Genomic DNA, 22588 nt, shown 5'->3' on the forward strand with positions numbered 1-22588 from the left:
TACTATTAACAGCAGTTTGGCACAAAGCAAATGTAGATGGGACAGGGAAACCACAGTGAAATCCATGCTCTGGGGAGCAAAGGACCACAGGTTTCTCTTGATCTCGGAGCTCCAAAATGTGACACACACAGCTAAAGACAAAAGATAAAATTAAGGGAGAACTTGTCAACACAACCCAGATTAATTGCTGCTCCAACATCTCTGCACCTGACCTCACTGAGGGGTGCCCCAGCTAAAACCACTCCAGAGCCAGGTTCCTCTTGCCTTGCTCAGAGGGAATATTGGAGTATCTTGCCTCCTCTCACACAGGGCAATATGGAAATCTTGCTTTTAAAAGCCAAGTCATGGCTGCTACTGACCAGTCCATTTCCCTGGAAAACAGCCCCACAGATACTTACCATTTCTATGCTGAAGTCTACAGGGACAAGACCTTTGTTGAAGAGGGTAAAGCTTTGTGAAGCAGGCTGTAGAGCTGGGATGCTGCCAAACTCTAACACAGTTGGACTTGGGTAGATTTCTGTCAGCCGTCCAGAGCTCTGTAATTCTACTCCCTGTTCCAGGAAGCAGGCAAGAAAGATTAAAAACCACTCAAAACAAACCACAACAGGGAAACCTAAAAAAGCTTAAACAGCTCAACCTTGCTCAAGTTATTGCTTTAGGGACAGCTACCACACTCCAGCTGAAATGCTGGGCTTTTGGGAAAAAAGAAAAAGAAAATTACATGTTCACCTCATAATTTAAAAGGATTAAGGTAAGAGAACCTTTCAAACTACAAATTATTGGCCCAAAGGTAAAAGCTTTGCAAGAAATCTCTAGTTAAGACCAGGCTGACAGTTAAACAACTGGTTATTCTGGCAGGGAGAAACCCTCCTTTTTAAGGTAAGCAGCCTGATAGTTGAAAGCAACTGCTTTGTCAAACTTCAAGCTCCCTGGCACAGCCTGCATTGCCTGTCCTTGCTGTTCACTGATTTACATGCAGTGCCACAATGGCCCAGGTTCAGATGTTTGGTGCTGTCCAGGGAATTTGGCATCATCATTTCATTATGTTTTAATCTAAGTTTAAATCCTTACAACCACTCTTCAAATGCCAGCTTTCCTTTCTTTTACACAAAGCTCAAGGTTCCCAGAAGTCTTCTGACATCTTTTGTGCTCAGAGAGATGACAAGACATTTGAAAACAGGTGTTTCCAAAGTTAACAGCATTTTAAAGCTTAATTAACTAAAACTACCCTCAATTCCAGCTTAGATGAACTACCTTCTGCGTCAGACACTGAGATCACCACCTATGAGGCATGGGCTGCTTGTGCCACCCATCCCTGCTGTCCTTCTCCCCAGCAGCCTGTGCCTGTTTTCCCTGGAAGAATCCCTGTCCCTGTGCACCCTGCCAGGAGCAGTTGCACACAGGCTCACATCTTCCCTTGCACTCACCCGTGGGTTTCTCTCATCCCCGAACACGCCAACGAGAGCCTCGGTGAGATGCTCGCCCAGCGTCTGCACTTCGATGATAACTGGGATCTCTGCAGTGCCGTAAGGCTGCACAATCCCACAGGGCTTGGGGCTGGAGTAGAGCACGGGAGAGTCGTCCTTGCGTTGCTGGAAGGGACAGAATGAAATGCAACTTCAGAGGGACCTCTGAAGAAACTTTAGACTCCTTAACATCCACCGCAACAGCAACTTACACACACGTTTAAAACTCCCCAGGACAAAGGTAAAGGCACAAACGAGCTGCAAGAATTGTAGGCTTAGCACTCCCAGGGGATCCTGCAAGGAGGCTGCCAGCACAGGCACTGGTGTCTGTGGATGCAGCAGCTTTTCACAACCCTCTAAGACCTCCCACAAGAAAACACCCTGAAGACTAGACTAGAACATAAACTGTTTCCTCAGGAGGTTAAACTGCATCCTAAGGTTTACATTCAGGTAGGATCCTTTTCTCAGCAGATCTTTAAGACTGAATAGAAACCAGCAAGGTCTTATCCAAACCCTTTTTTCCACTAATAGTCTCCCCAATAATATTTGACAGGAGGAGGTGGACGTGATGCCAAACCTGGGGAATAAGCCCATAGCAGCCAGGAAGGTTGCTGAGGTTCCTGATGACGAGCTTCCTCTCGTACGGCACTTTCAGGTGGCACTCGTGGTACAGAAGGATTTGGGGGTACACATGCAGCTCTGGAACAAGACATCTGGGCAAAGAGATGACCCCAAGGGAGTCAGAGATACTGAGAGAATGGAGAACATTTACCCCCAAAGATTGTGAAATGGAGCAGAACACGTTGGTCACTGTCAAATGGGCATTGAACAGCCCTACAGGGATAAATTGCCTTCTACCTCTTCCCACTCCAACATGTCTTGTCAAGGAGGGGCAAACCCTGAGAGGCAGCACCCAGAGGCTGCCAAGTACCCCAGGCAGAGCACTTTGTGCCACAGCTGCCTCAGCCCCTCCTTTACCCAAGAAGGCTTGACAGGACTCCTGGAACAGTCCCAGTGACCCACGAGCTCTGGGGGAGCCATCCCAACAAGGATCAGTGCTCACTAAGGCTCAAGGAACACACAACCCTAGTGTCTCATAAAAATGACTCCCTTCTCTCCCATGGTGCTGTGGCCCTGCCTGAGAACTCAGCTGCTGGCCCCAGCCTTGGAGGGCACAAGACAGCAGCTGCCCCACAGAGTGGCTGATCAGCCACCCCCTCCCAGGCCCTGCAGCTCCCTGGATCCTTCACTGCACAGCTCCAGGCACTGACTGGCCCCAGCTCCATTTGCTTGACAAAATGGCAGCCCAGGCACTGCCTGGATGGCTCTGCCTGGGAGAGGGAACAACACCAGGGAGCTGCATCCCTCTGGCATCACACTGACACCCACAGCAGCACAGCAGCATGGAATTCTTCTGCAGCAAGAACGACTTTTGGTTTAAGTCTGAGAACATTAAAGCTCAAAATGGGAAGCACAGGGAAGGAGAAAAACTGGAGCTGACCTGCCACATCAAGGCTGCTTTCCCCTCATAAGACCTTGCCCTCCCCACTCTTGCTGGGAGCCACTTTCCCCTGTCATGTGCCCTCATGGACAGAACCAGACCCTGACTCTCAGCAGGCTGCCTGGTGTGTCCCAAACCAATGCAGGGTGGTCACAACCAGCACAACTCCATCTCTTGCAGGAAGAAGGAGAGGAGGCCCTCGGGAAATTTGTTCCACCTCAAGCACCAAAACCCAGGCCAATCAATGATATCATTGCTGGTCCCTTTAGAAAAGGGCCCAGGACCGTGCTGGGCTGTGAGCAGGGGCTTTTCACCACAGGCTGCTGTCCAAGCACTGCTGTTCTCATGTCCAGCTAGCACAACATGAGGCCATTAAGCAGCTCTTCTCCTTGGCAGCTGCAGCCAGCAAAGCCTGTGCAAGGCAGTCCCTGGGGGAGGCCAGGAAGGGCTGGTACCTGGCCTTGATGACCACTGATGCCACTTCCTTAGCAATACCCTCCAGGTCCACCAGCAATCTCCGTTCGAATCTCATCACGGTGTTGGAACACAGGGTCACCTGGTAGAAAAAAGAACAGTAAATTCTTCCTTACAAAAGCTCATTACCCACATGTGACATCCTCCAGTTCTTGAGGAAGGATTCGGCTTTAATTCTTCTGCTGGTCCATGTGTAGAGCACAGTCTCAGAGTAACAAAAGCCTTCTGGCAATACCAGATTTGTTGAACACACCTTGCTATCACAGCATAGGTCAGCTTCATTAAAACATTAGACTAAAGCTCTACACACCACTGTATTCAAATTAAGGGGCCAATTTCTCATCTGACTACAATGACATAAATGCAGAGGAAATCTGACTTGAACACAATGAGTTCAGCTTTACAGCAGAAGGCTGAGGGCAAAGTGTGGCCCAGCAGGTGCTGGGCAGTTCATGGCTGCCATGGTACCCAGAGCCTGGGCTGGCTCTTAGAACTCCGGCACCACGCCAGGAGTGGGGAACTGCCCCAGGGTGGGCATTTACCAGAGGCAGAGCCCTCAGAGCCACTTGCTGTACAGCGCAAGAGACAAGCCACCACAGGGACCAGGCAGAGGAGAAAGGAGGAGGCTCTCTGTCTTGAAGTTCCACAAGGAAGGGTTTATTCCAAATAAAGGAATCAGAGGCACAAGAGCCCTGGACACTCCTGTGCAAGGGCTTTTGTAAAAATACAAATCAGGGGGTGGATACAAACAGCAAATCAATAGGGAATCCTCAGGGGAGGAGTGAGGGGATTACATCAAGTGTCTGGGACCACTGGGGGTAGGAGGGTAAAGAGGATGGGTCACATGGCCAATGGGGTCTCCAAGAATAGGGGAATTCCAAAGGGGTATTGCAATCAGGGATTGGCCCGAGGTTAAAGTGGCAAAGAAGGTTTGGGAACAAAAGGGGCTGGGTTGCCTAGACAGGCAGGGAAAAGAGCTGGAACAAGGGGCAGGGAATGGCATGAGGGACAGCATTGAGGGAGGGTAAAACACAGGGGTGAGCCAACTCAGAGAGAACATGGGTGTACAACAGAACAAGGAATCGATAAAATCAATTTGAACCGCAACACATGGCTGCAGAGGTTTTTGTCTCCACTGGAGATCCCTGCAGTGAACACAAATTTTTCTGCTCCTCAGGAGAGGGAAAATGAGACCAAGAAGAAAAGCTAACTGCTTTATACAATGACATCTCTCTGACAGCCACCTTCTGCCTTCATCCTTGCTCTGCCCACTTGCAATCAAAGAAATCGCTCTCAAAAACACAAGAATGGCTTCAGGACTTGACCATATGGTATTGATCTCAGTGTAGGATTTTGGAAACAAACCAGTGCTCCTTGAGGAACATCCCGGGTAAGCCAGCTAGCAGAGGCCTCCCAGCAGTGCAGATCTCTCACTCCCAGGATGCTCAAAGCTGGCACCAGAGCTAAAGCCCTCCCACACTGCAGTGAAGCTTCAGCCCTGGTGCTGAAGCATCTACGGCTGGATTCTTCCCATACCTCAATGTCCTGGTGTCCCTGGGGGAGGATGGTCCCTTGGCTGGGATTCATTGTGAACTCCCTTGGCTCCACATAGAAATGAATTCCCTCCTTCCAGGATGGGTCACCTTCTTTGCGTATTTGATCAAAGCTGCTCACAGCCGGCTGCGTGCCATCGTCCGACATGCGGAGCTTGAACGTCACAGGCACCATGGAGCAGTTGGTGAGGCGACATCTCTGGGTATAGGGAAAGCCTAGGAAAGGACACAAATATCCATTTAGGCACCCATTATGGCATGATCCTGGTGGGAATATCCTGCCAGGATAAAAGTGAGATTGGAGTTTAGCTCTTTATTTTCTGAACTACAGCTCACCGAGAAGCTGCATGAGGAATTAATCATCACTGAGTTCCCTTTGACACTGATTCCAGACTGCAGCCTTGAAAATGCCCACTCCTAGCCCTTCTGAACACTGCAAGCTTCTCTCTTTGGGAGGGGAAGGAGCTCCCTCCCCTGCCCCAAACCATCACCAGTTATCTCTCAGTGATGAGTGTGCACCCAGACCCAGCATTTACTCTGAAAATTCAAGCTGTAAAATACCCTGGTAAGTCTGCCAACACTCCCACTGTTTTCACGATACATAAACAGTGAGTTGTCATTGAGAAGAAGCTACAGCAAAAGAAAGTGAGGATGGAATCAGGAACTAGAATGTGATGCACCTTAATGCAGTTTCTCTCTGCAGGACCCTTAAAGCATCTCTTGGTTTGGGCCAAACAGACTGAGCACATGACAGCTCAGAGTCCACTCAACTGGGGGCAAACTCCAGCCTTGGCTTGAGATTAGCAATTAGGAACCATGTCCCACCTCAGCCAACAAACAGGGACATCACAGCCATGCTGCTCACTGTGATTGTGCCTGCAAGGGGATCCCCACTTTGGCTCTGAGATTTGCTTTCCATCCTGCAAAGCCAGAGATACCGCCACACATGGTGGGGATCTGTCTTTTAAAGCAGGACAGAGACACTAGAAAATACTGCCTTTCTATTCCTTGGTTCTATTTGATCTCACAATGGCAAAATGCCCCCTGAGGCAGCAGCAGCAGCAGCAGCCCTGCAGTTCACAGCCTGAAGAGGCTGCTGGGGCAGACGAGGAGTGAGGGATGCTTTTCTGTTGGAAGGCACAGATCCCTGACGCTGTGTCCCAGCCCAGGCAACACTCACCAAAGGAGATGTCCCCGAAGTCGAGCTCAGGGAGGTCGAAGTGTAAATTCGGTCCAGTGACGCTGCCCCTGGAGGCCGAGGACAGAGCAGGAAAGGGCTCGGTTAAAGGCATTGCAAAGGTCCGGCTGTCGTGGCTCGGGGCACAAAACCTGGGCTCAGGGCACCCTGGGTTTCCAACCAACACAGCACCGTGTGCTCAGCACAGGGCCCTGTGCACAGGAGGCAGCTCAAGCCAAGTGGCCAGCAGCCAACAGCCACTGATGGGCAGGCAGGAGAAGCCCCTGGGATGCTGGGGGTCCCATGAAGGACCCTGAACACACACCCAGACATGGCTCCATGCCTCAGTTTCCCCAGCTGCAATGGGATGGACATCAAGGTGTCCCCACAAACTTCTGTAACCAGCCTTTCCAGCCACAGGTTCCCTGCTTTGCTCCTTCTTAGCTGGAACTGCTGTTCCCATGGAGGAGCTTTCTCAGGAGAGTTTGACCCACACAATCATTACAGACACAGTTCTGAGACATGAATCCAGGGGAGCCCCAAACATCCTCTGAAAAGAGCAGCAACAGTTCTACCCAGGGGACGGGTGAATCCTAGAGGAAAGGACTGGTGAAATGTTCCCTCTTGATTTCCAAACTAAAAAAGCAGCACTTTTCCTCCAAAAACAAAGCCAGCATAATTGTTTCTCCACTATGGGCAGACCTACTCACCACTTTTCTCTTGCCAAATAATAACTTCCTTGTTCCTTTTTATCCATCTCCCTTATCTTATTGGTACAATCAAGTGCAGACTGCTTTCATTTCTTTACTGCCTTGAGCCAGTGCCCCCCAACAGCAGGAGCCCAGCTCCAAAGCTGCAGAGCAGCCAGCATCAGCTCTCCTGCTTCCACTCCGTTATCCCAGCAGCACATGGCTCAGGCTGGCAGGGACAAGGCCTCACGCTGCTGTGGTGCTGAGGACTGAGCTCTGCCTCCCCTATGATCAGCCCTTCTCCCTTTGGCTGGGCCAGGATTGTCTCCTGCCATGGCACCAGCCCATGGGATGGTACCCCTGTCCTTGGCACAGTTCCTGCTGCGCAGTTCCTGACTCCCACATCAGCCCTTTGCTGGCTGTGCAAAGGAGGCACCAGAGCACTCTGTGCACAGGAGCTGGGAGCACAGCTTGTCCCCCACAGCATGGCCATGAGAGGGGAGCTGAGGCTGCTGCTGCCCATCTGGCATGGATTATTAATGGAAGTTTTTAAAAACACTGCTGCTGCTACAGAATCCCCCAGGCTGGCCCATCTGCAAAGCCCTGGGGGCCTTGCTGGGTGTTCAGGTGGGACATCCCAGAGCAGCTGCTGCCCAGAGCTGCTCCATCCCACTGCCTGCCATGGCCCAAGGCAGAGGGAGATCCCTGCAGGGAGGAGTCATTGCAGCTCCTGGGTACCACACAGGGCAGGAGGCATCCTGACACTAAGGCAATGCCAGGATCACAGCAGAGATTAGGACCTCAGGCATCACCTTTTTTCTCTGCTCAACCCCAAAATGAGGTAGGTGGGGGATGTCCCAGAGACAGCTACAGATGTGCCCACCAAGCTCCCAGAGTCCTTACCTGATGGTCAGGATCACAGGTGTAGGAGATCCAGCCACACTGAACTGGAATTTTTTCTCAAAGCTCCTCAGCACGGTGGTATGGAAGGAGATCTGAACAGTCTGGGTCCCACCTGGTGCAATCATGCCTCGCTCGGGCTCAACCGTGAGGCAGAAGTCCACATTTGTGGTTGAAGGGATATAGGTGAAGGGAGCATCAAGAGCTCCTTTGTTGATCAGTTTCACCTGCAGAAGCAAGAAAGCAAAATGGAAATACAGGTGGAACCTTCCCTTCTTGTGAGTTATTGTCTAATGATGCAATGAACACCCAGCAAAGGCAGAAGATGCTTTGTGCTGCTGAATGGCAGAAGTCAAAAGATACAACAGGACAAGTTCTGCCTTTGGGTTTTCATGCAGAGCAGTGGCAACTCCACAGACCTGCAGTCACCCTGGGCTTATCCCATGGACACAGAGCAGTGCACCTCTGCTCAGCATCACCAAGCTCATGGGGAGCTGGCCCTGAGAGCCCTGAGTGGGCTGATTGCAGCTGCGGAGTGAATCACCCCAGAGCTGCTGCTGCCCCAGTGAGCACAGCTCCAACAGCACCATCTACTCATTCACCTGTTCCCATACCATGAAACAATACATTGAGAATGAGGCATCAGCATCAAAATGTACAGACAGCACCATCTTTTGGTAAGAAAACTCAGCGTGTCTTTCCCTTCCCCAGCCGTGCTTTTGAAAGTGTCTGGCATGATGTAGTGCCTCATTTTCTACCTCTTTCAGTTGCTCCCTCATGAATTTTTTGCAAACTTGACACTATTGGGGGGGAGGCAAATAGGTAGAAAAATCCTTTGCTTTATTCCCAGGAACACTTTTCTCCTTGCAGAGCCAGAGATGCACCAAGGCTGAAGTGTGGTGAGGGACTGGTCAGCAAGGGAGAGAACTCCCAAGCCCTTTGCAATGGCCAGCACTGAGCCAGGAGGCTGGATGGATTTCCTGTCACTTGCAGGAATAAGCAGGGACACTTGACTGGAAGCTGTTTGCAGTGGGCTGAAGCTCAAAGGCAGCCAGTTTGTTGCAGCTGCTTCTGCAGAGCCCAGTCCAAAGGTGCCTTGTGTCTGGCACTGCCACAAAAGCCTCTGAACATGCAGCTTTTTGACCCAGTGTTGGTTTCATGTGGCAAGGGGTTGTTTTGCAGGAAGCCTCCCAGCTGATCCCTAAGGAAGGCTGCCCAAAAGCAGGGACTGGGGCTTCAGGAACAACAGACACACATTTCTGACCCCCCAGGTTTGAGCAGTACATCAAATATTCCCTGCTCACAGCTGCCCAGGTTGGCAGCAATTCCACAGCTCCACCAGGCTTGCTGCTGCCTCAGGAGCCATCAGGATCCATCCCAAGCCCTGCTGCTCACCTTAGAGACATAGGGGGTGTAGGCAAAAATCTTCCCAAGGTTCAGTGTAGGAGAGCTGAGTTCAACCAGGGGTCCTTGGCCTTTCCCTCTGAGGCACAGGGGCAGCCTGCTCTCACGGCCTGGGGAGAGATGTCCATTGCAGTACAATCATTCCCTCTGTCACACTGGATTTTCCAGGCTGCCTCAGTGCTAGTCCCTGACTCTGAGCTGGATGCACTCATGCTTGGAGCTACCTGGTCTAGGGGGAGGTGTCCCTGCCCATGGCAGGGGCCTTGGCACTAGATGATTTTTAAGGTCCACCCCACCCTCATCATACTGTGATTCTGTGGTTTCCTTCCCGTGCACCTAGAGGAGCTTTGAAATCCATTCAGTGCAGGCACAAAGCTCATGATGAGTTTGGCAATTACCAAACTACCTGGGCCAGGAGCACAGGCCTTTGTTGCCCAAGTGCTCCCCTTCTGACACTCAGCACTGTGTTCTGTTTCCACAGAGTGAGAGCTGCAAGGGGACAACTCCCACACAGGCAGAGAAGCAGCTGCTGGCCAAGGGTGCTCCCTCTACAAACACCCTGTGCTCAGTGGGGCTCAACCACCACTGCTCTGCTGCTGTCTGGGCACTGGGAGGTGATCCAGGGCCAGGGAGCACATTTCTAACTCAGCTCCTTCCACCTGATGATGGATCCATGGCAAATGGACCCATCCTGGAGGCCAGGGGCCTGCAGGGGCTTAGTGCTTGTTCACTAAAGCTGTTCTGCTCTGGAGCTCTCTGGCCTTTGAGGAAATGCTGGCAAAGCCGTGGCATGAAAACCTCTCCCTGCACTGCCTGGGCTGTTCTGGGATCAGTAAGGCAGACCCAGCATTCTGAGCCCTGGCCTTGCACAGGAGACTTCCTGGAGGCTGCAGGGCCAGGGGGGATGTGCCAGCACTGCCCTGCTGACCAGGGACTCTTCCCAGCACTTCCATGGGAGCCCAGTGGGCTCAGGCTTGCACCATGGCTTCACTGAGGGGGACAGGAGCAGGGCAAAGGAGCTGCACCTGAGACATGGCAGTAAGCCACACTTTGATACTCCAGTGCTGCCAGGGGTTTGAAGGTCACCGTGATTTCAGCCGAACAATTTGGCCTAATTTCTCCCTCCTACAACAGAAAGAGACAGCAAAGCATTGCTCTTCAAACTCCACATTTCTTGTTTCCAACCACAGGCCTGTAAGCCTTGATTGAGCATCAATGATGAGTGAACAACACAAGCAGCCAAGGAAAGCCTCCAAACCCAGCTCAACACAGCGCTGGAAGCTCTCAATGCTCAGCTGATCAGCTGCCACTCTCCACAATATTCCTGCTGCTCTGACACAAGCTCTTGGTCCCATCATGCTGCTGTCAGCTCCATGGGATGTAAGTGCCACTGTGCACTGGTGGCTCTTGGCCTTAGATGGGCCATAGGAATAACCAAGAAGAGAACATGATCCCCTTCCTTGAACTACAGATATTGTTAAGCTGTTTTGAAAGAAAGCAGAGGTTGGGATTATTCTGGGCTTTACTGCAAGATGAGAAGGGATTTTGCTCCGTGCAGACACCAGGCATTCATCATCTCTCCCAATGCCAGTACTCAGAATCAGGGCTCTGGCTGATGGGAGCACGTGGCAGTTTGCTTGCATCACCAGAAAAGGAAAAGGTTTTGTGTCCCTGTGTGCAGGAGAACTCCAAAGGCCCATTTCAGCCTTGCACCCTTGTGTCCAGGCTCACACAAGGATGACACTGGAAGGGACACTCAGCAATAGTGCAAGGCATGGTTACAGGAGGGGATTGGCATTTCTGTCATTAACCTTGGGCTGAATTTGGCCTCCTTTTGCCAGGGAACCATTGCAAGCTTCAGGTCAGTGTGTGAGCTGGCAGTGCTCCAACAGCCTCTGCTGAGCCCCACGTGTGGGGGGAGCCCCTGCCTACAGGAACTGCTCCCTGTGACACTGCCAGGACACGCACACAGGGCCTTGAGCTCCAGCCTGGCAGCAGAGCTGGGCTGTGTCAGGCTCCCAGCCCTGCCTTGAGCCTGCAGGGCACAAATGCTTTGAGCAGGGAGCTCTGCAGCCGCTCCAGAAACTCCACATCCTCCCTGCCAGCACATGGGGCCAGCTGAGGATCTGCCCAGTGACTGCAGCCAGGGGAATGGTGCTTGGGAGGAGGAAGAGGAAGAAAATGAGGTTCTCGGGTGTCACTTACCAATGGCTCAATGAAAAAAATGTCACTGGAGAAGAGCAGGGGGTCATCTTGCACCTTTGCCTTCTTCTCCTGGACCCTGCTTCTCAGGAGGGCAGTGTGATCTTCAGAAAAGCCCTGCACCTTCTCTACTTCTTTCTCCTCCATGAAGTTTTCCAGCCACTCCTCACCCGATGGGTGCAGCAAACGACACTGCCTGCAGCCCCAGGGAGAGACAAGGCCAGCTGATCATTTAATAAGCCACAGATTTGCAGAGAGAAGTGGGAGTGCAGGAGAGCAAAGCACTTGGGGAGGAGCAGCAGCAGCTCCCCAGCAAAGGCTGAGCCAAGCCACGAGGGTCCCACATGGATCAGAGGATAACTTGTTGTTCACTGGCACAGCAGGGAGTTTCACCCCACACTTGCAAGCTCAGGAGAGGTTTCCAAAGCCAACATCCCTCCAGAGAAACCTCCTGGCTCAAAGCCTCTGCCAAAACTGAGGGAGAATCCACCGACCACCTCAGCTGGCTTTTCCTCCCACTGAGCTGCTTGGGGGATGCACATAAAGGTCACAGAGCACCCACTGCAGCACTTCCCTGGGAAGGGGAGATGTTGCCAGGTCATGTAGGAAGAAGATTAGAGAGACAAGAGCCCAATTAGAACCTGAGGAAATCAGACATTGCAACCAACCTTTCCTTCCCAAAATGCCATTCCTGGTTGGAGTATAAATGGAACTGGAATGCTGAGTGCTGAGCTCCTGAAGCCCAGGGACACACACCCCAGTGCCAGGCATGGTTTATTTGGCCTAAACCATTCAAAAGCACCAACACCCCCCTGAGGCCATAGGTTAGTTTCAGTCTTGGGCCATATATCTCACTGAAATGCATCTTCCAAACCAACCTCCTCTTCTCTTTATTCTCTTCTCCCTCAGAAGGCAAAGCCTTCCACTGGAAGTGGGCTGTGATGTTACTCCTGTTATCAATGAACACGGTTGTCTGGTATGCCATGGTGATGAAGGTCTTGCCAGCCTCCACAGAATTTGTGCTCAACGCAACATCAACATCTACAGCTTCTCCATGGAGCTTTGTGTGGATACTCTCTTCACCTGGAACAAAGCAAAGGGGAGTCTTTGCTCAGCTCACTGGCTGATGGAAGCACAAGGAACAGAACAAATCCCAGGGCACAAAAGGTGTCACAGTTTTTATCTGAATGAGCAGTTCTGTGGATCAGTCCATTTGTCACATCCTGACAGCTCTGTGTGTAGAGTGGTGAGGATGTCCTGGGCAGCTCCTTAAACCCCTTAGTTCTGAGTGTGTTTGTAGAGATTTGGCCCCAAGGTGACAGGATGGAGAGTGGGATTGGTCAGTGTGCTCTGGTGACCCACTCAGATCACTGGGATTTCTGCATCCAAGTCCTTCAGGTGACAGGGCTGAGGAGCCCTGTTCAGCCCTGCCTTGCCCAGGGTCTCCCTGGGCATCCCACGAGACTCCCATCTCTCCTGATCCCTTGGATCCCTTGGATCCCTTGTTGCTGACCAGCAAATATGCCTGGGGGCAGGTGGGCAGCAAAAGGAGGCCCAGAGGAACAAGTGAAGTGACAGCGCACAGCAGGAGGGGACACAGGTGAGGAAACACAACCAGCCTGGCTCTGCAATATGACAAACCACTCTCAAATGAACACCATGAAAATCATCATCATCTCCCTGTCCAAACCCACAGCCACATCAGTCTTGAAATATTTTCTATTGTTCTGATCTCAAAAACCAAGCTGGCGCATTGCACATTAAATAAAAAAGGGACAATAGAAAGATTAATAAGTACAGAGCAGCTTCTACATTAAGACTGAATGGGATTCCTCAGTCTAGAAATCAAATGGGAGATAGATGTGAGAGGTTTGTAACAACATGAACAGCCTGGGAAATGGGCACAGGGAAAAATTGGTCTTGATTTGTCACCAAACAGGAACTTGAGGGCCTGAAAATGTTATTAGACAGAAACTACATATATGTGTAAGGGCCACATAGAAAAAGGATGTGTGAGAAGCCAGTGGAGAAGCAGCATATGGGACAGAGGTGTGCAAGAAATCCATTGCATTGGAGAGAGTCTGATGGAGACCTCACATCCAGCACGGCCCAGGAATCAAATAAAACTTCACCCAGGCATAGCCACATGGTAGTGGAGAATCAGGGATCCTCCTTCCTCCACTCAGCAACTCCCAGCAAAACAGGAATCAAAAATCTTCACCCTTTAGACGGGATCCACTTTCTCAAGCCCCTGAACACCAAGGAGTTTTCAGTTTTCTTTGGGGTAAAGCTGAACAGGGAGGTACCTCTGGAGGGAATGCAGGGGGAGGGACAACAGGGAGCCATGTGGAGAACTGTCCTGTGCCCTGCAGGGCCCAGCACTCACCTGTGTTGCAGCTCAGGAGGCTGCAATGGTCACCGTTGGTCAGCGGGTGAAATGTCACTGTCACCTGCATGGTGTCCCCAGCACCCAGAGTTCCTGCGGTCGGCACCACGGAGAAAGGACTGCAACACAAAGAGAGGGATCAGGGCTGGGGGGACACCTGGCCAGGAGATTCCTGCTGCACTGCAGCTCCCTGCAGCTCCCTTGGGCAAGCAGGGAGCAAACCAAGCACAGGCAGCAGAGGACAGAACAGACAGGCTCAGAAACAGCCACTGAGCCACTGCTGAGGAGATCCAGCCCTCACAAGATCCTGGGCGTAAAATGACCTCAGCTCTCCCATACTCTGCATCCAGCTCTCTGCAATGAGGCTCAAGGGTCCCACTGCCAGCAATCCCATCAGAGAATGGTTTGTGAAGAGCACAGAGAGGGTTCAGAGCTATCTGCATGCAGAACTTGACACTGACTGCCTCAGGAATTTCTCTTTTCCTGCTGCCTATAAACCTCATCTCAGGAGATGCAGATGTTAGGGCACTACCTGTCCTGGGATATTACAGCCTAGGAATCAGACAGGGAGAAGGAACTTTTCCTTGAAGACCAAGGAATAGTTACAGTTGAATTTGCAGTGTGATTCTTTGGTTTCTTCTGCCTTGAAAATATCCTGATTTAGCCTAAAAAGGGCACATTTTATCAACATTTCAATGAAAGCTGCTCTAAGAAAAGGAGCAGTCAAAACTCTGAAAGAGTGCAAATGCAGATTAGAGCAATAGAGTGACATGGAAACCCAAAAGGAGGATGCTATTTACAGTCTGAAGGAGCCCATGCCAGCTAAATGAAGCACCATGAGCAGGAGCACATCAAGGAAGCAGAACAGGAGGTTTCTGTGTGTTTACCAGCAATGCAGTCTGGGACTGTGGCTTGTTATCCAGGCTGGTAACTGTTGCTTGGCCCAGCAGAGAAACTCTGTGCGAGGTGTTGGAAATGTTAATGCAAATGTGTTGGTGCACTTTGGATTTAACAGGAGCCATCAGGATTGGTCACCAGGTAAAGAGCTCTTGCCTGACAAGCACAAGACTCTGTGCTTTGATGCTCAGGGACAGCTCAGGGGAAATGTGCTTTGTGCTCTTCTCCAGCCCCACTGAGGAAACAAAAGTTCCTGGCCTGGGTGCTTTGCTGCTGGTCAATCTGTCATTTAAAAGTCTGTTCTGGGGAGTTTGGTGATGATTACATCACACACAGAAATAAAGAGAACATCTGGCAAGCTGAGCTTGATTGATGTCACTTGCTTCAGGTTCAGCTCATTCAGGACCTCTTGCTGCAATGATGGGCTGAGCTGTTCCCATTCCCACTGGTGAGACCATCACTGGCTGATGGAGAAGCCTTGGGCCAGCAGTGTTCATGTGCTGGGCATGAGACTTTGGAGGGAGGGGAGGAAAGACAAGGCCTCAGCAGCCCCAGAGCCAGATCAGTGCACGTGCTCCTGCATCTGCCCCGGGGCTGATGCCAGCACTGCTGCAGGTCCCTGCTGGGGCTCAGGGGGATCAGTGCCTGCTGGGGGCAAGGCACGGGATTTTCTTCTTATTCTTTTGCCAGAAATTCCACCAGAACAGAGAAGCTGCCATTTAAGGGAATCCCTGGCCACACTTCAGCACTACCTTCCATTCCATTCCATTCCATTCCATTCCATTCCATTCCATTCCATTCCATTCCATTCCATTCCCTCCACTGCTGCCCCATGTTACATGTTCCTGCCCTCAGATGGCAGGATGGGAATAACACTCCTCGGGGTGACTTCAGGGGTGACTTCTTTCTCTCTTGCCTGAGAAAGAAGGTATCTTCCTCTTTTCAAATTATCAGGAGAAGAGGATCCAGCCAAGTCCAGGACTCAGTTTCAGGACTGAAAAACTCAGTGCAAATCAGCCCCTGCATCTCCTACATCCCTGGGCTGTACCCACTAGACTCCTCTGTTCCTGCTGTAGCAGTCATCTCTCTACTCCTCTGCATTTCAGCCAACATCACTAAGCTGTTCCCTGAGCCCACAGATAGAAGAGCTGTGAAAGAGACATCCCTGACACTGTAATAACCAAATGAAAACCACTGCCAGGAGATGGGGCTGGCAGGCTAAATTTTGGCCTTTTATCTGTTAATTGTGAGCTGTTCCTTAAGACAGTTCTCATCCTGTTAGAGCTGCCCTTTCAATGAATCACCATTGCACCCAACAGGCAGAAAAGAGAAGCTATGGAGGGGGTTTTAATAGGTTGTTTTCTTCTGCTTTTTAACTAGGTCCATTTGTTTGTTTGTTTTCTTGTATGGCATCTAAAGACAGGTCCAGATCTCCCAATGGCACCTTGCAATCCCCAGACACTGGTCTTGCTTTGAGCAGTGTGTCTGCTCAGATGATTTCCAGCAGAAATTATTCTGTACTTTTATCTTCTAAATCAGCCCAACTGCTTTTCACATATTCCCTAAATATCTCCTATTTCCTATACACCTGTGCATATACCTATGGGCATGTGGTACATTGAGAGGCATTAGAGGAGCTCGACCTTCATGAAAGCTCCCAGTGAAGAGTTCATGATCTTTTGGAAAACATTTAACACAAACCAAAAAGAAACAACAGCAGAAACACAGGAACTTCAGAGTATTCAAAAAGAAATCTCAATGAAAGGGGGCACAGCCTTATTCAGAGATTTAAATCATCTGTTTGAAATCTTAAACTGGCTTTCAAAGGTTCATCATGGAACAGAAAAGGCAGCTGATGCTCTGAGGTGACAAGGGAAATCAGAGCAGCTTTAGTAACAGGAACTGCACCAGCTGCCCACAGCACAGCTCATGTTGGGCATCTGATGCAGGGACCACTGGAGAGCCACGTGCCTGGAGCCTCCCAGAGAATGGGTCTGTTTGGCTGGCAGTGGTGAGTAAGCATTTCAGAAACTGCTTGTGCTCAGCAAGCCAGCTACCAACATGTTCCAGCACCCTCCAGGAAATCTGGGACAGAGAAAGCTCAAAGGCTGCATCCTGCTAAGAACACTGAAAGCAAGAGCAGATGCCATCCATCCTGCTCACTTCCAGCCAGGGCTGCAGGGCAGCAGCTCTGATGCTCTGGTTCCTTTGCTGCTCTTTCCCAACTCTGCTCTCACCCAAAGGTGATATCCTTTGCACAGGGACAGATGAGCTGCCTCACCTCTGGGTGCTCAGCTGGTAATGAGCTGTCCGGTTACCGACATTGCGAACCAGCAGAGTCTTCTGGGTGCTGTGCTTGACCGGACACTCGGAGAAGTCCAGCTGGTCAGGAAAGTCCAGGATGGCTCGGGGACCAATGGCCCGGATTGGCACAACGATGTTCTCCTTTGCCGTGATACAGGTGAGCTCATGGGAATAATCCTGCAGGAAAAGAAACTGGCTCAGCACAGGGCATTTAGTGCCATCCCTGTGACAGAAGAAAAACCATTTCCTGTAACTCATCCATGGCATCAATTTACTGGGCATCAATTTACCTATTCCACCCTAAAATGAACACTGAGTTTTTCTAATATGTCACATTTTAAAGGCACCAGTGCACTTTGCAAAAGCTATCCCAGTGGCATTAAGCTCTTGTGTCACTTGGGTCATACGGAGAACTGCCCTAGACCACCATAATTTTCACTCACAAATTTTAATGATATTAAATAATTCCTAAGCTCCTTCTAAGGAACATGGAGCTAGGGAACACAGCACATTCCTCTTTAGGTTTCTATATTCCCACTGTCTGAGAATAGGACAAAGTGTTAAACTGACTCTAAGCAGCAAGAGGAAGATGAGAAAACAGCTGCACCCAAAGAGATCCTGCACCTCTGGCCTGGTGCAGAAACATCAGTTGGCTCAGAACTCCCCTCTAACTTTGCCTCTCCAACCAAGTCAGGAGAAGAACAGTGCTAAGAGGTTGCAGGATGCTGTTGGAAAGGGCCTCTCTTTGTTTGCCTGCAAGGCTTCCTCCCTTCCATGCCATGTCCTAAACCCTTCTGTATGAACAAGTCTCCAGATGCCAGCAGTGAGATCAGACTTGCCAGGGCCTCAGCACTGCTGTTCAAACCTCCATGCAGAAGCACCTTTGGCACGGAATGGGTGCCAGCTGACAGAGCAAGCACAGTGACAGGCATGAAGACAGAGCCCCAGCAGTGCCACTGCCACAGGCTCTGGGCCCACAGCTCTGCCTGCAGCTTGTACCTGCCCTACACGAGCTCCTTCAGGCAGGTGTCCAAGTCCCCTGCAGCTCAGCAACCTCCTGCTGACCAAGGGCACCCAGAGCCCAGTGTGCCTGTGCCAGGCTGGGCTCACGGGCACAGCACATCCTCTGCCCTGCCCCTGCAGCTGTGCCATGGTCACCTGTGCTCTGGGACAGCACAGCTGCAAGGCTGCAGAACAGAGGGGCTGAAAAAGCACCGTCTTTGCTCCAGCCCAGGGGCAGGCAGGGAAGCTGTTGGCAGTCAGGAAGGAGGAAAGCTCCCTGACCTCTTTGTCCCTCGAGTGTTTTCCATAATAATGAAACCCCTTCCACTGGACCTAGAGATGGCTGAATATCTGTCAACATCTCTTTGTCATTTTCATCCTGTTCCCTGTGCATCTTCCCTTGGGAATGCTCAGGGATGTGCAGGGAGGGGAAGCAGAGCCTGTCAGGCCTGGCTGCAGTGCCTGCCAGCAGTGCCAAGGTGTGACTGGCTGCTGCAGGCTGCCTGCCCAGGGCCTGGAGCCCAGCTCACAGCATGCAATGGGCTGGAGCAGAGTGCAGGGAAAACAATGGCTGTGGAGATCATTGTGTGCTTTGGCTCCTCCAGCCTCACCTTGTTCTCATCGGGGCTGAAGCGGATGCGCACAGGGGCAGAGGCGCCTGGTGGCACGATGTGGTACACATCACTGGGGCAGGCCAGCTGGAAGTAAGGTGAGCTCTCCATGGAGACCTTCACCATCCGAGCAATCTGCAGCAAAGACATCAAATGATGATTTTGCCACTTGTGGAAACGAGAGGAGACCTGTCCGTGCCCTGCTGACATCCCTCCCTGGCCCCTTTTCCAAGGCACTTTCAGCTGTGCAGGCACAGGCACATCATTCACAAGGCTGAGCTTGAATCCCTCCTGTCTGGCTCCAGCATTGTGGCCAGGGCCAGTAGGGCAGTGCCTGGTGGGAAGGAAGGGCCAAGCAGGTCAGCACCAGCAGGATGGAGACAGAGCACCTGAACCAAGTCATCTGCATATTCAACAAGGCCAAAAAACCTGCTGGCTTCTGCCTGCACACAGCCATGAAGTTGTCATGTTCCAGGGGTGAATGTGCTACCGGAAAGCAAAGCATCAAATTGTCCTGGGGGAAGGAAAAAATTCCCTTCTAGCAGATGAGGTTTGGGTAGGGACGTTGTGGAGATAGAGTCATGCAGGCAGAGCAGCAAGAGAGGAGACCAAACCACTGTGGCCTTCCTGGGAATAAAAGTAAACCTGAAAAGCAAAAGAAGGAACACAGCAAGACAATCCCTAAAACAAGGAGATGGCAAAGAGAATTTAAACGGGCAGTAAAGCAGCAAGGAGGAATCATAAAACCATGAGAGCATTCAGCTTGCCAAAAGTGATGGAAACACAGACAGGCTGTGCCTATTGACTCTGGGCTTCAAAGGCATTTTCTGCCTGGAGAAACATGACCAGCACTGAGTGACAGTGGGGTTCCAGTATGCAAAGCCAATCTTGGCTCTCCAGGGCTTCTTGCTGCCTGTGCAGGCAAGCTGGGCTGCTGGGCATTCCTGCCTGCAGCCAGCAGGCCAGGTGCTGCCCTCTGGGATTCACAGACACAGCACACATGCATTTTCTAGCACACAGATATCATCAACCCCTGAGCACCAAAATGCTCTCAGAAAGTCTAAACCAGATGATTTGGACTCCCTCCTGTCTCTTCCCACCAGCCCACTCTTGGCACAAGGCTCATTTGAGAAATGTTTCCCTGACTGAAATTCCAATGGTCTCTGTTTTCCTCTTTACACTGGAACACAACTGGTGACATTTTTCAACTTTTTCCCTCTCAACTCTCTTGGGAAACTGCAAAACAATCACAAGTGAAGGTGAAAACCTCCAGGAGAGTTGGATGTGCTGTGGTTCTTCAAAGGGAAAGCAGAGCACCGTGTTGCTTTTGGAAAAGCTGAGCAGAGCTGAATGAAACTTAGCAGGAGCCTGAAGTGGCACCTAAAGGCCTCCCACTGCTTCTGCTCCATCACTCTGATTGCAGGGCTCTTTCAGAACACATTTCCTGCAGTGCCAATGCCATTAATGAGAAGTGATTCCAGCATAAAGTGGAGAAGACTCAGCCCCTGAGCTGACTGTGAGCTGCACAAAGGGAGCCAAACAGTCTGACAGAGGCAGAGATTCCTACCAGGAGCCAAGATTAACCAAGGAAACCCAGGATGTGGTATAGCTCAAGGCAAAGCATGAGAGCAGGTAAGAACTGTACAGGCTCAACATTCCTACCAATCCAGAGCTTTCAAGAGCAGGGAACTCCTTTGGCATAGATACCATCAATGCATGGCCAAAATTAGGAGACAGTTCCCAGCACAGGAAGATTTCCACAACTTGCAGAACAAAGGTGCTGAGACATTTTCTTCTGGATGTGCTGCAGCAGATAACTTGCTTTGCTGTACACTGGGGGAATGACAGCACTCTCCTCTTCCAGCACAGTGTTAAAGCTCCAGGTGCCAGCACTTACCTTGTCCTTATTCATGATAGACAGCACCATTTCAGAGACCTCATGAGCAGCGACGTTCTGAAATACCAGCTCTCGTGGGGAAACCTCAAACACGCTCCGTTTCGGGGGAGCTGGTGACAGCTGGAGAGGCGAGAGAGCAGGGAGAGGTTCAGCTGCTGGGAGGAAAGTTCATGAAGGATCCCTTACACTGATCCCCAGTGAAGCACAGACTCTGGGTGAGCATGTCTGCCCAGGACACACTGGGCAAACTCTGGCTCACCCACCTCTGCTCTGAGCTGATCAAGAACTGCTTGATCAGCTTAGAGCAGGCTCAAGCCAAGTTGCTCTTTTTATTTCTCCAGCTTTCCTTCTCCAGAATGCCAGGCAGCACGTTCCTTAAGCACAGCCCTGTGCCCACTGGAGCACTGACTGAGCACTCATGGAGTAAGTAAAACCCACAAATTTACATCAGATTCAATTTTGGGATGTCCTTTACTCTGAGACAGGGAAACTGAGGCCCACACAACTGCAAATACCTGTTTTGAACTAGAACTTAAGCATCAGTAAGAAGAGAACAGTACTAGAGGAGGTGTGAGAGATGAGGTGATATTTGGCTGAAGCCAAAAGGTTTTTAAGTGAAAGAATGGAATTTGTTGGTACTATGTGTTGTTTGTAGTTTGGATTTGTTCAGGTTGGTGTGTTGGGTGTTGCTGTGAGTTGGCAGCACCAACTGGCTGAAGACCTGACCAAAAGGAAGGAGGATGAGAGGAGAGGGGACAGAAAAGTTGGTGGTCAGAGAGAATGGAAGTTCTTGAGTACCCCTCCGGGGGAAAGGGGCCAGGGACTGTCCCAGCTGGGTACAAAGGGGATACAAAGATTGCTTTTTTCTTGGAGGGTGTGTTTGCTCCTTTTCGGGGGCAGGGAGACACACGCCTCTGTGTGTGGTTGCTAATAAACAGTTTTCTTTTGCTTTGATGATTTTGTCCCCTTTCATTGCATTTAAAAGTTACTGCCTTTCTAACAGAGGTAAAGGCAAAAATGAAGTCAGGAAAAAGACAAGTGAATGACAATGCTGAATGAGGATAAGGTTCAATTATTTTCTCAGCGACTTGGGTAAGAGTAGAGTTGGTATCTCCTTTTTCCATTAGCTTTAAATGGGTGCTTTCTTGTAATTATTGCCATCTTATTTAATACCATTGTAGAGGCATGTCTGGAAAGACACAACAACAGCAAATGCTTCTGGACCAGAGACATTGCTTTAAGAAGGCTCTCCCCTGCTTTGTCTGCCTTCTCCAGCCACACTGCTGTCACTGCAGAGACACAAGCAGGTCTCGTGTGTGACTTCACAGCAGACACATTCTGCTGAAGGGAGTGGCTGCAGCACACTGTGCCTTAGTTGTGCCTTTCCCTGAGGTGTTCCCAAGGCCCCTCTCTAGGGCAATCCTTAACCTGGATTGTGTTCCGTGTCGCTTGCTGCCAATTTCCTGCTCAACAGCCCACCTCGGTCACCTACCCCTTTGGACTGTGCTTTCTACTGAGCCAGTCCTGCCAGAAAAGCAGCTTTAAACACAACTCTAAGTAGGCACTGATCCAGATAAAGCACATCCATTCCCTTCTGCCCAGGGCCAGTCCCCTGTACATCTGGCAGCCTGCAAAATCTAACACCCCATCAGGGTCCCAACACATTGTTCCAGCCCAAAGCAGTAATGCAATTTGTTTTGCTAAATCTGAAGTAATTCCTGCAGGTCCTCGGCCTCAAAGGCCAACGCTGCCACTGTGGAGGGAATGCTGTGACCCCAAGCATTTGATGGTGACCACACCAAAGCAAGAGGTGGCTCCTTCAGCAGGAGAATGGCAAATGGCAATTTTGTGCCTTTGCGTCCTCAGCCTTCCCCCCCTGGTTTTAGCAATGGCAGCTACACTCCAGCACAGCCCAGCAGCTTCAGCAGAGGTCATTTGTGTTGGCTTAGTGCAGATCAGGACTCCCAGTCTACCACTCCCAGCAGTTTGCAATGACAACAGGACCTGGACACTGAGGTCTTTTGCTGGAGGCGAGCCTGTCACAAGCACTCACCCTCTTCAAACTTCATGTTAAACAGAAAGGAAAAGAGCGTGAAAAGGCTACCTTTTGACGAGTCTCACTCAT

At 50.8% G+C, this 22588-nt stretch overlaps 1 protein-coding gene across 1 annotated transcript; it reads right to left on the reverse strand.

Annotated features, from left to right (window-relative positions):
- Nucleotides 1-665: 665 nt before the first annotated feature.
- LOC139596576 (hydrocephalus-inducing protein-like) lies at nt 666-22588 on the reverse strand. Its single transcript, XM_071440982.1, has 12 exons — nt 22568-22588; nt 20464-20583; nt 18567-18701; nt 16931-17130; nt 11370-11562; nt 7764-7987; nt 6175-6242; nt 4978-5210; nt 3423-3523; nt 2044-2179; nt 1428-1592; nt 666-692 (listed from the first exon to the last, which is right to left on the reverse strand). Exons 1-12 carry the CDS (start codon nt 22586-22588, stop codon nt 666-668), a joined length of 1623 nt encoding a protein of 540 aa, XP_071297083.1.

The sequence above is a fragment of the Agelaius tricolor genome, unplaced genomic scaffold (assembly GCF_023055355.1).
Source record: "Agelaius tricolor isolate 1412-34295 unplaced genomic scaffold, bAgeTri1.0.p SCAF_15, whole genome shotgun sequence".
Taxonomy (NCBI): domain Eukaryota; kingdom Metazoa; phylum Chordata; class Aves; order Passeriformes; family Icteridae; genus Agelaius; species Agelaius tricolor.